This window comes from Bos indicus x Bos taurus, chromosome 4, assembly GCF_003369695.1.
Source record: "Bos indicus x Bos taurus breed Angus x Brahman F1 hybrid chromosome 4, Bos_hybrid_MaternalHap_v2.0, whole genome shotgun sequence".
In the NCBI taxonomy this organism is placed as follows: Eukaryota; Metazoa; Chordata; class Mammalia; order Artiodactyla; family Bovidae; genus Bos; species Bos indicus x Bos taurus.
Window position 1 is genome coordinate 68927964 of NC_040079.1, and position 13167 is coordinate 68941130.

At 38.2% G+C, this 13167-nt stretch overlaps 1 protein-coding gene across 2 annotated transcripts in view; it reads left to right on the forward strand.

Moving 5' to 3' along the window:
- The window catches only part of CFTR (cystic fibrosis transmembrane conductance regulator), a 215098-nt gene that overhangs the window by 180634 nt on the left and 21297 nt on the right, over nucleotides 1–13167 (forward strand). For both annotated transcript variants that reach the window (XM_027539612.1, XM_027539613.1), the window contains exon 23: nucleotides 6404–6559. In XM_027539612.1, the coding sequence (XP_027395413.1) occupies nucleotides 6404–6559 (156 nt within the window). The remainder of the gene's footprint in view (nucleotides 1–6403; nucleotides 6560–13167) is intronic.

The window sequence follows — 13167 nt, forward strand, 5'->3', positions numbered from 1 at the left end:
TTCTATTGCTCTATAATTATGTCTCGGTCCTTTACTGAGACTGTGCCCTTGGGCTGCACAAGTGCTTCTCAGATTTTTCTCCCCTTTTAGATGCAGTAGTACACTTGTGTGGGCTGGTGCTGAATATTTTCCTTTCTTTGATCGGTTAGGTTCTTAAAAAAAAAAAAAAAAAAAAAACCAGTAGGTTCAGTTCTGGTAAAATAGTTTCTCTTGAAGGAAGCTTTGTTAAGAAAAACAGGATGTTCTGGAATATTATAAAATTGTTGTTCTCACCTTTTCCTGAGGATATCAGAAAATATTTCTGTGTACTTCATTGTGAGATTAACTGTTGGTAGGGGGCTCTTGGAGGTAATACTTATAAAAGTGTGTGCGTCTTCCCTATGAATGGCTCCCTGGGAGTTTTTTACTCTCAGACTTTACCACACTGAGCCTCCAGCGGTTTGTTTAGATTTCCCTAGGGCTTCCCAGGTGGCACTAGTGGTAAAGAACCTCCCTGCCTGGGAGGGAAGTTCGGGAGGGTGGGGACATGGGTTCACCTATCGCTGATTCTAGGGATTATATTCAATAGATTCAAGGGATTAGATCCTATAGACAAACTGCCTGAAGAACTATGGATGGAGGTTTGTGTCATTGTTCGGGAGGCAGTGATCAAGACCATCCCCAAGAAAAAGAAATGCAAAAAGGCAAAATGGTTGTCTGAAGAGGCCTTACAAATAGCTGAGAAAAGAAAAGAAGCAAAAGACAAAGGAGAAAAGGAAAGATACATGCATTTGAATGCAGAGTTCCAAAGAATAGCAAGGAGAAATAAGAAAACCTCCCTCAGTGATCAATGGAAGGAAATAGAGGAAAACAATAGAATGGGAAAGACTAGGGATCTCTTAAAGAAAAATAGATACCAAGGAAACATTTCCTGCAAAGATGGGCACAATGAAGGACAAAAATGGTATGGACCTAACAGAAGCAGAAGATATTAAGAAGAGGTGACAGGAATACACAGAACTGTACAAAAAAGATCTTCGTGACCCAGATCATCACGATAGTGTGATCACTGACCTAGAGCCAGACATCCTGGAATGTGAAGTCAAGTGGGCCTTAGAAAGCATCACTAGGAACAAAGCTAGTGGAGGTGATGGAATTCCAGTTGAGCTATTTCAAATCCTGAAAGATGATGCTGTGAAAGTGCTGTACTCAATATGCCAGCACATTTGGAAAACTGAACAGTGGCCTGGAAAAGGTCAGTTTTCATTCCAATCCCAAAGAAAGGCACTGCCAAAGAATGCTCAAATCACCACACAATTGCACTCATCTCACACGCTAGTAAAGTAATGCTCAAAATTCTCCAAGCAAGGCTTCAGCAATATGTGAACCGTGAACTTCCTGATGTTCAAGCTGGTTTTAGAAAAGGCAAAGGAACCAGAGATCAAATTGCCAACATCCGCTGGATCATGGAAAAAGCAAGAGAGTTCCAGAAAAACATCTATTTCTGCTTTATTGACTGCACCAAAGCCTTTGATTGTGTGGATCACCACAAACTGTGGAAAATTCTTTAAGAGATGGGAATACCTTACCTTCTTATCTGCCTCCTGAGAAATCTGTATGCACATCAAGAAGCAACAGTTAGAACTGGACATGGAACAGCAGACTGGTTCCAAATCAGGAAAATAGTACTTCAAGGCTGTATATTGTCACCCTGCTTATTTAACTTCTATGCAGAGTACATCATGAGAAATGCTGGGCTGGATGAAGCAGAAGCTGGAATCAAGATTGCCGGGAGAAATATCAACAACCTCAGATATGCAGATGACACCACCTTTATAGCAGAAAGCAAAGAAGAACTAAAAAGCGTCTTGATGAAAGTGAAAGAGGAGAGTGAAAAATTGGCTTCAAACTCAACAGTCAGAAAACTAAGATCATGGCATCCGGTCCTGTTGGTGCTGCTGCTAAGTTGCTTCAGTCGTGTCTGACTCTCTGCAACCCCACAGACGGCAGCCCACCAGGCTCCGCCGTCCCTGGGATTCTCCAGGCAAGAACACTGGAGTGGGTTGCCATTTCCTTCTCCAATATCCAGTCCTGTTACTTCATAGCAAATAGATGGGGAAATAATGGAAATAGTGAGAGACTTTATTTTGGGGGGCTCCAAAATCATGCAGATGATGACTGCAGCCATGAAATTAAAAGACGCTTGCTCCTTGGAAAAAAAGCTGTGACCAACATATGTAGCATATTAAAAAGCAAAGACATTACTTTGCCAACAAAGGTCCATCTAGTCAAAGCTATGGTTTTTCCAGTAGTCATGTATGGATGTGAGAGTTGGACTATAAAGAAAGGTGAGCACCAAAGAATTGTTGCTTTTGAACTGTGGTGTTGGAGAAGACTCTTGAGAGTCCCTTGGACTGCAAAGAGATCCAACCAGTCCATCCTAAAGGAAATCAGTCCTGAATATCCATTGGAAGGACTGAATTTGAAACTGAAACTCCAATACTCTGGCCACCTGATGTGAAGAACCGACTCATTGGAAAAGACCCTAATGCTGGGAAAGATTGAAGGTGAGAGGAGAAGAAGGTGATGACAGAAGATGAGATGGTTGGATGGCACCACCAACGCGATAAACATGAGTTTGAGCAGGCTCCGGGAGTTGGTGATGGACAGTAAGCCTGGTGTGCTGCAGTCCATGAGGTCACAAAGAGTCAGACATGACTTAAGTGACTGAACTGAACTTTACTGAATCCCATCATGAAGGCTCCACTCTTGTGACCAAATCACCTCCCAGCCACCCTACCTCTACTAGTGTCACATTGAGGGGTTAGGATTTCAATATATGAATGTAGGAGAGATACAAATATTCAGCCCATTACATGGCAAAAAGACAAAATAATATTTTGTGCAGAAAAATTGTTCAATCTTCTTATTAAAGCACTTTGTCCATAGAAATTACTTTAGTGTTGAGAAATCCTTTTACTCTTTAGGCTCTTAATTTAGGCTTTTACTTTACAGAATCTGTACTTTAAATTTTATTTTCAGTGCATGAGTAATGTAGCAAGTATTTCACAAGTTTAACTTAAAAAGAGTAACTTTAAAAAAGAAAACTTATTTTTCTTTTCAGTCTCAAATAGTTTTTTCTTAAAAGCTTTTGATTTTTGCCTAAATTTTTAACGTCACTTTCCCCTAACTAGTATCTCTCTTTTCTTTTTCCTTTTCTTTTTCATCTCAAAGTATAGGCTAGGATTTTAATTTGGAGGTAGGTCATTCATGATAAACCTAGATTTATCAAAATGCCTCAGATGACATATTGTATATATTACAGTACTGGGTAGTCCTCTGATTAAATATATTTAATCAGACTTCAAGACCTAATCTGGGTGAGCTTATCTGCTTTCTCCATTTGTAGTCTCTCTAAAATACTGAGATGCTAGAAACAATTCAAATAATATCAAGGGCTCAGATCATAGCAGCATAAGCACCTAATATCTATTTGATTTTTTTAAACACATATGACATTCTGACTTGATAAAAACTGATGTGAAGTATTGGAATCATTCAGCTACTTATACCGGTTATGTGAAGAGTAGAGTCTCAAGAACTTATTACATTATAAATTATGTTTTATTAATAATAAACAGATCAATCAACATATAAAATTACAGTTATTGTAACTTTAGGGATCTAAATTTCATTTGATTTGACATTTGATTTATAGAGACCACAGGAAGATAAATGATAATTATAACAGTTTTCAATCTATTACAGTATTAAAATTGTGAATAAGACTCTCTGAGAAGAATGTACTGAAACTGTTCTATTCATGGTACAATGAAATTACAACTAGCACCAAATTCAACACTGTTTAACTCTCCACATAACATTGTGATTTATCTTGATCCAAAATTATCAAAGAGGAGGTACATTGAAGTTACTAGAAAACATTGACTTAGAATTAGCATCTGTCTTAAAGGCTTATTTGCGGGAAGTAGTCTGGCCTTCTTAAAACAAATCCCGGAAAAGAATTATTATGTGCCAAGTATATACACAACAGAAGACTTTGTTAGGTATGAATCAATTAGACATGTTGTTGAAAGCCATGTCTGACTTAATGCAATATAAGGAAACCAGAGAGATAGCTAAAACTTTATAGAAGTAAAGATTTACAAATTGCCTTAATCCAGTTTTATCCTAGTATAAAACCTTGGTTTTCTAAACATTTAAATATTTGCTTCTTAAGGAAAAAGAATGTAGTCATGTACCCTAATCATTAAAATCCTGGCTAATGATTTAAGAATCTCAAGCTCAAGGAACTTATCATCAAAAGTTCTTGATATGACTTTAGAGCAGGTCACTTCCTGCTCTTGAATTTCCCTTACCTTCTTTTTGTTCATGCCTCCCTGTACAAGGCATACTCAGATTGCTTCTACAAAGCTTTACTGTTGTGTTTGGAAAATCATCAAGTATGGTGAATGTGTTTGTACAAAATGGGCTGATTCAGAAATAGAAGTGTGCATATGAAATTCAACAAGATTTTTAAATTGAGTTAACCAAAATTGACTATATCTATTTGTTTAGATTTACTATAATAAGTTTATTCATATTCTACTAAATAAGTTTATTAATTCTGCCCTTCCCTCTTCTTTTCCTCCTTCCTTTCTTTCGTCTTCCTCCTTCCCTCCCTTCTTTCATTTCTTCCATTTATCTGCCACCTACTCACCCCCCAATTTGTCCATCCATCCATCCTTTCATCTGACTGTCTCTCAGTCAGTCCAAATAAGTTTTTTATTTAGCACTTATGTGAACCAACCACTATGCCAGGTGCTGAGAACTCAATAGAAAACAAGATGGATTACCCTGCCCTGTTGAACTTATATTCTTGGGGTGAACACAAGCAATAATCAAGAAAAGAATAAATAAAATAATTACCAATTGTGATCCATAGTATGAAGAACCTCAACAGGGTGTTCATGTGTAACATATTGTTTATCTGATTTCTGTTGTCTCAGAAAATAGGCATGTGTGCAAGTCCCATTATAGGGCTCTTATAATGGACAGAAAGGCAGATGCATCACAATTGTTTATTGGCTTACCCCAAAGTCCTAGTTTACTTCCTAGGCCTTTCTGATTGGTATTTAATATGTTAAAGTTCCTAATTGGTATTCAGTATGTTATTACTATTGTTGATTTGTGTATGCTCTCAAGCATTTATTGTAGTCCCTAATTAGTTCTGATTTAGAAACTGTTACTAGTCTGTAATGAGATAAATATAGAAACTGAGAGTAAGAATTCAGAAAATCATGTTTGATTTTATACTTAGCTATGGATTGGAAAGTCAAACACCAAACAAAATGAAAGTGTTTACCCCAAATAGTGTAAAAAGCCTGATTCTACAAGACTGTTCAGCTCTCTTGTAAAAAGGCCAAATGAGAAAAAAGAAATAGCAATAATGCAAGGGGAAAGAAAGAACTGTTCAGTGCCACTAAATGCTGAGCAGTTTATTCAGGGCTTCATTAATGGCCTCGCTCCGAGCATCTTCCTCCAAGTGCTGGTCTGAGCTGGCGTCAGAGAGCCGGCTCCGTGTGGGCCACCCGAAGCACTCGCTGTCACCTTGCAGTGCACGGCCTTCTCAGTTCCGTGCTGTGTTCGTAGAGTCTTTAAGTCACAGGAACAGGTTATTTTTTCTCTTTCCCTTAATATCCCTTTTGCTTCCTAAAATTCTGTTCTTGCCAATCAGAATGGATGGAAGAAGTTGATTTGACAATGTCCAGGTACTTACCCACTGAGAAGTGGCAAGGCCCAACCTGTCTTTTGAGATAATGTGTAGCTCACTGAATTTATTCCGTTTTGTCAGGCCTGAACTTGGCATTCACCTATTTTATTATGGACAGTATATGAATGTTAGAACTCCTGTGGATTTATTCATCTTCAAGCTTGTATTCACATTTGACTAGGGACGGGGGAGCCTCACGGGCTGCCACCTATGGGGTCGCACAGAGTTGGACACGACTGAAGCAACTTAGCAGCAGCAGCAGATCAAGCTGTAGGTCTCTGCTTCTGGCTTGATCCCATTCTCAAAAATTATGTGCTTTAAGACACCCTTTGTTTTCTTCGATGTGAAATGGACCTTATTTTAACCTTTTTGCCATTAGTAAAAATCAGAGATAAATGAACTCGGCATCAGGGATCCAGTCCCTTATGGCCAGTTTCTATATTGTCTTCCAGAGTTGCTGTGTTCCAAATCAGTTTTAATCAGAATTGGAAGTATGTACAAAGTTTTGAATGAATAAGTGAGACTTCTTGGGTGATGATTAAAAAAAAAATGTTTTCCATGGGTTTTTAAAATTCATGTATAATATCAGATTGCATTTATGGTATTGTATCTATGTGTCACAGGAGTAATTCCATCACTCTAATATTCTAGGTGGGCCTCTTGGGAAGAACTGGATCAGGGAAGAGCACTTTGTTACTGGCTTTTTTGAGACTGCTGAATACCAAAGGAGAAATCCAAATAGATGGTGTGTCTTGGGATTCAATTACTTTGCAACAATGGAGGAAGGCCTTTGGAGTCATACCACAGGTAAGCAATACAGAAAGACTTAACTAGTAAAAAACTAACTAAGTACATTTTCCCATTATTTGACACTTGAACTCAATAAATTCACATTTCCCTGCAAAACATATTCCCTTTGTATTGCTGTCTTTATTTTCTGTTATGCAGTCTTTTTATAGGGAGTAAAAGTATTTCTAGAAGTTTGGAATTCTCTGACATACAGTTGTTAAAATATTAATAACTTTGATAGCTTTTTCAGAAGATATAAGCCAGAGTAGGAACATGGGGCTTTTGTACTTAGCAACTTTTTTTATTCCTGCCTCAATGGTCTCCAAGTTAGCAATCACAGCAGATTGAGAAATGTTTTGCAAGTGAAGTATGCTGCTGAAATAACAAACTCGGAAGCATTATATAGTGGAATTGAAAATAGAAAGTGTAATGATTGTTTTTTGTTCTTTGAATAGAATGAACCATGTCGGATTAATCTGTAGCTTTTTTTCAAAAATGTCACTCTTTGATTTGGGTTACAAAGGATCTTCAGCCTCACTGGTTTAGTATCATTCTATCTGTGTTATTATGCAAAAGGGCTTTTTAATTATGTAAGAAATAGCAATAGTTCCATTTTTCAATGACCTTAATGGAAACCAAGAAATGTCTTTACTGGGACCAAGTCTGAAAGGCATGAACTGTATGTCTACTAGTATTTGTTCTCATCTCTATGGATATAGTCTCTGTTTTATGATCTCTTTGTACTAATGGGCACTAAGTCCATTCCACTACCATGGTTCTAACAATTCTCTGCTTTAAACACAAAATTAAAATGCCAGGAGCATCTCTGGGTAGATGGACTACAAATCTAACCAGAGAAAATGGCTTGTATTTCCTGATAGATTACCTCTGTGGAACATTTTCCCCTTTCATCTAATGAGGCACTAAATATTGTGACTGCTAGACAGATGCTTTTAATTCATTTGTCTAGACTTTGTCATGGTGCCAGAAGCTTCATCCTGGTTGAACTTTTGAAAAACAGTATTGTTTCTTCAGGAAAAAAAGAGGGATTGTTAGTGGGTGTGAAGATGAAGAAACCCTGGGAATACAAGTATCCCGTGGTGACAGCATTAGGCAAGATAACAATGTTGAAGAGCTGGGGATAGAATCTGGTTGTCTAAGAAGCACTGCCATTCAATTGACTCTCTGTTTTCTGATCCAATTTTAAACGACAATAGTGAAGCTTTTGTTCTTTGTTGTTGTTCTTGTTTATACAGATCTGCTTGTTAGAGTAACCAAAGCTCTAAGAAATAATTTCATTTCATTGGGAGTCCTTTGTTTATCTCACTTGTGATAGAGAGATTTTTGTTTTATTGTATGTTCTATTTAGGGCTTCTCAGGTGGTACAGTAGGAAAGAATCCGGGTGCCAATGCAGGGGTCGAAAGTGATGCAAGTTCCATCCCTAGGCTGGGAGGATCCCCTAGAGAAGGAAATAACAACCCACTCCAGTTTTATTGCCTGGGAAATCCCATGGACAGAAGAGCCTGGCAGGCCCCTGTTCACGGGATTGCAAAGAGTTGTGCATGACTGAGTTACTGAGCACGCACATGTTCTATTTAGGAACCCAAATATGTAAAGTATGGAGGAAAACTAAGAAGGCTAGAGTTATGAAAATTTTTTATCTTGACTTTCTGTCAACGTGAATCTTCCAAACTTCTTTTCCCCTCTTCCATGGCATCAAGTTTTATTATAAACTAAACAAGAAATACTTTAAGCTATGCCTTTATAAATGTGTGATCATGCTAATAATAAATGTTTCTCAATATACATGTTTACAACCCTGGTTTCTGGGACAGTCTTTCAGTATCACAAGGATGTCTGTAGGACAGAAAGTATTATTTCTTCTATAGTGACATCTTGAGAATGATAAATGAATGCCCAAGAGAGAAAGAGGGCAAACTCCTCAGACCTTTTTAACATCCAAATCAAGAGATGCTTTTATTTTCCCAACTTTCCTTTAAAAGTTCAAATTAAGCAATTTTTTTTTCTTTCCTAGAGTTTGATCTTTAAAAAGCAGCAGGAAGAAATTAAAAATCCAGGAAGTATTTTTCTTTGCTTTTCCATCTTTTTTCCCCCCTTCTGTCTTCTTGACCTTGCAAGGCCATAGTTCCCCAAGACCTCTGACACTTGAGATATCAGAGATCTCTAGGTCAGTTAGTCATTTGTATCCAGATACATGAAACAGGAAACTTTGAACAGGAAACTTTCCTCTCCCTCAAAGTGATCCTGAGATATCAGCTGTGGAATCACAAGATGTCTTTAGTTTTGGCAAGTTCTTACTCTGTGTGTGTGTGTGTGCGCGCGTGTGTGTGTGTTCTTTCTTCCTGTAGCTAGAAATCTTAGAAAAGGTACCAGTGTAGAAAACAGTACATTGTGTACATTTGAGGTGGCGCCTTTTTGAATTTGTTCTACTTTACCTCTAAGCTCTGAGAGCATGAAGAGGAGACAATGAGGCCTATTGTCAGATCCCATTGACTTAGCCAGTTGAATACCAAGACTTAAAATTGTTCATTCACCTTGAACCTTGTTAATCACTTAATTCAAGAAAAGCAGAAAAATAAGTTAATTTTTAGAGCTTCAGATACAAATTTGAAAGGCTGCAAACTATTATTAGGGGATGACTCGGCCTACTCCTGCAGTGAGACTCTTTGATCTGAAAATAATCTATACCGACACAGCGTAGTATCTTTTGCTATGAGGGCTATCAGATAGGGTCAAATCATGTATCTGTAGAGCTGAACAATGATATTGTATGTGCAGCACTTCTCATTCAATTTCACAGTAATTAACAATTTAATACTTAGTCATTAAGCTACTTCCACATGCTTTAAATGATAATAAGTACCATGGGTTCTGTACTTACAGTATAAGATATTGAGGTCTCAGTCCAGCCCATGAACTTTCAGTGAGAACTCATTGCTTAAGTCAGGGATCAGAGGAAGAAGCCAAAATGATAAATAGAGGTAATTAAGTGTAGTAGTGAACAATGAGAGAATCATTCACATGCTGAGAGAGAATCCAGCTCCAAGCTCTGTCATGGCTGCTTCCATCACAAACTGTATCCTTCCATCTTTTGCTCCCACCTCTGTGCTTTTCTCATCTTCTTAAATTTTCTGTTGCACACAAAGTAAATGTTTTACAGCACCATTCCAGCTCTGTGCTTTGTCAAGTCAAAAACCTTCTAGGACACCCCTTTCTTCACGAATAATGTCCAGATTTTTCCATTTGCGGTTTAGGTCCCTGATAATCTGGTTTCAACAAGCTTTCTAGTCAGGTCCACCACTCTTCACACCCGGCGCTTTTAAGTTTCAGTCAAGCAGGACTTGTGCCATGGGAGATACCTCAGTTTTCTCGCTCATTCCTCTGTCCCTGCATTTCCTCTGTCTGAGGTGATCTTTCTTCAGCTGAGTCACTTTGGCATCTCAGAGGTTAACTCTGCCAGGTAGCCTTTTCTAGCTCCTTCCCTTCTCCCTTTAAGCCTGACTCTAACCCCAACTCTCCACTCCCGCATCCCAGTCCCAAGTGGGATCGAGAACTTTGTTTATAAATCTCTCCTGGCACTTCTCTATGTCTTATATTGGAATTATTTATGTATGTATTTAATTTCCACCCAGTATTGTAAACACTTTGTAGACATTCTAGTTAAGGAAGCAGATTTAAACATGAAGTCATAAGCAATCAGAAGATTAGCAAGAAGGCTGTAGTAGAAATGCAAAATAAAGCATAGATTTTTTTTTTCCTCTTACTGTTTTTTCTGTCTCTTATATAGCACATACAATAGCTTGCATGGTAGGACTCATTACCCACATTTTTTGGCTGAGTCATGAAATGCTTGCTGTCATTTCCAACAGGTTGTGGTTCTGCCTGGATCTGTATTTTACTAGTATTATAATCTTTGGCAAGTTATTTAATTTCTCCGAGCCTCAATTTCCTTGTCTGTAAAATGGGTATAATGGTAGTAACTACTTTATTGGGGGTTTATGAGGATTAAATGAGTAAAGGAACTTCAACTTCAAATAAGTTGAAGTACTTAAACTACTTCCTGGCATGTGTTAAGTACAATACAATACACTCTGTTTTTCTAGTTGTTACTTTCATTTATAGTTCCTTGAGAATAGGGATTCATGTCTCTTTCATTTATGTATTGGAAAGGAAATGAATGAATAAGTATTGACAGTTTCACAGAGAACATGATGATGAAAGTGGGCCTTAAAGGGTCATAAAATGTCTTGGTTTTAGAAACGTGTGTGGCAGGGAGTTGTGGAGAGGATATTCCAGGACCCCAGAGAGGCATATTATAAGCCACTACAGAGATGACAACTAGAATAAGAGTTGGGGGACAATGGGGAGAGAAGACCATCTGTTAGGAAGCATTAGGAGAAAGAGGGAGACTTGATTCGTACTAAAGTGGTCTAGTGAGGAGTGGGTTGAGTCTTCTTGAGCTGGGAGGTAGGTGGTAAAGGGCAGCAGAAGAGTATGCCATGCTAGCAGCTAGTGGACAGTGGATTTCAGTAGGCAGGACAGGGAGCAGGGAGATGGGCTCAGAAACCCCCTAGCTGTGATGTGTAAGAGCCTGAACTAAAGTGAATAGGACGTACAGCGTTGGGCGTGGAGTGCCGAATTTAAGGGAGAAAAGGAAAATAACTAGTCTGGGTATTAATACAACATAATTGTACTGTTTCTGAGCCTAAAAATTGGAAATTTATGGTAATTTGGTCAGATCTGGAAATCATGTTTTGATGTTATTTCTGAAAGTGTATATTAAAACACTGTAGTGTAAAATGTTGTGGAAAATGACTTTACAGAAACATAATTTGAACATAAGTTGTCATATGTATACAAATAAATGATTTATAATCAAAATTATAGTTATTTTTATCAACCTTAAACACTTTTGACCAATATAATTCACCTACTTTTTGTTACTCGATGTTCCTAAAAGCAAAGCAGCATTTATTTTTAGACATTCTGTAATGCCACCTTAGGATCTTGATTTGTTCATATTGGATGGATTTTAATTGTACAAATTTAACTTATAATGGAGTTTTGCAGACATTGCCAAAAGGTGAGCTCACAGACACTGTGATGCTTATAAGAATCTGGATCACATTTTAATGAAGCTATATATGGTCTTTGTACATATGTGTATATATACACATATATATATGTATGAAGGTATGTATATATGTAGGCTTCACAGTTTCGTACTAGTGGTAAAGAACCTGCCTGTCAGTTTAGGAGATATAAGAATCTCGGGTTTGATCCCTAAGTCAGGAAGATTCCCTGGAGGAGGGCATGTCAACCCACTCCAGTATTCTTGCCTGGAGAATCCCTTGCATAGAGGAGTCTGGTGAGCTGTAGTCCATAGGGTCACATAGAGTCAGACATGGCTGAAGTGACTTCATGTACTATACATATACATATTTCCCTTCTGAGCCAAAACAAAACAATACTATATTCTTAAAGATAAGTCATTCCTCCCACTTATTTAATTTATCATACATTTAGTAACCACAGAAGCCAAATCCTTTTTTGTTTTTCATCTGACATCCAAGACTAAAGCATGATACCTGTTGCTGTGATGCGTGACCAGCTCCGAGCATTCCACCCAGGCTTGCCATCTCCAGTTGAGTGGTTGAGGAGTGAGCTTCAGGGAAGAGATAAGTCAGGTGGTGACCGATGGTGTTCTCTTTGTTCTTCCTTGAGTCCCAAGTATTGCTCTTTGTAGTGTACATCAGTTCAGTTCAGTTCACTCGCTCAGTCGTGTCTGACTCTTAGCGACCCCATGAATCGCAGCATTCCAGGCCTCCCTGTCCATCGCCAACTCCCAGAGTTCACTCAGACTCACGTGCATCAAGTCGGTGATGCCATCCAGCCATCTCATCCTGTCGTCCCCTTTTCCTCCTGCCTCCAATCCCTCCCAGCATCAGGGTCTTTTCCAATGAGTCAGCTCTTCGCATAAGGTGGCCAAAGTGTACATACAGGACATTAAATAAACATCAAATATTTGTACATTCTGATTTTCCTACTGCTGAACACTTTCTTGAAAGAGAGGTAGCAGATCATTGTGATTTATAGTTTCAATTTTTTTTTTTTTTTGCTGCACAGACAGACTGTGCCACCTTGGTCAAACCATATAACTTCTCAGGACTCTGGCTGTTTCATTCATACACTAGGGAAAGGACATAAGTGACCTCCAAGGACATCTCACCTTTAGAGAAGAGTTTGTTGGAACACAAATTTTAGTAGTATAGAAAACAATAAGATACCCACTGGCACCCCTCAGAAACAAGTGAGTGCCAGATACTATTTATAAGACTAGAGTGGCATGTTTGATTAACTGTATGAAATTGAATTCTGACTGAACTACTCTAACTTTTCTTTAAAGTTAAAATGAAAGTATTGATACTATTTTAGTGCTAGACTATAAATTTTAAACAAAAGACCTATAAAATTTGTCATGTCACATCATGTTTAGTCGCTTTAGTCATGTCTGACTCTTTGCAATCCTATGGACAGTAGCCCGTCAGGCTCATCTGTCCATGGGTTTCTCCAGGCAAGAATCCTGGAGTGGGTTGCCATGCCC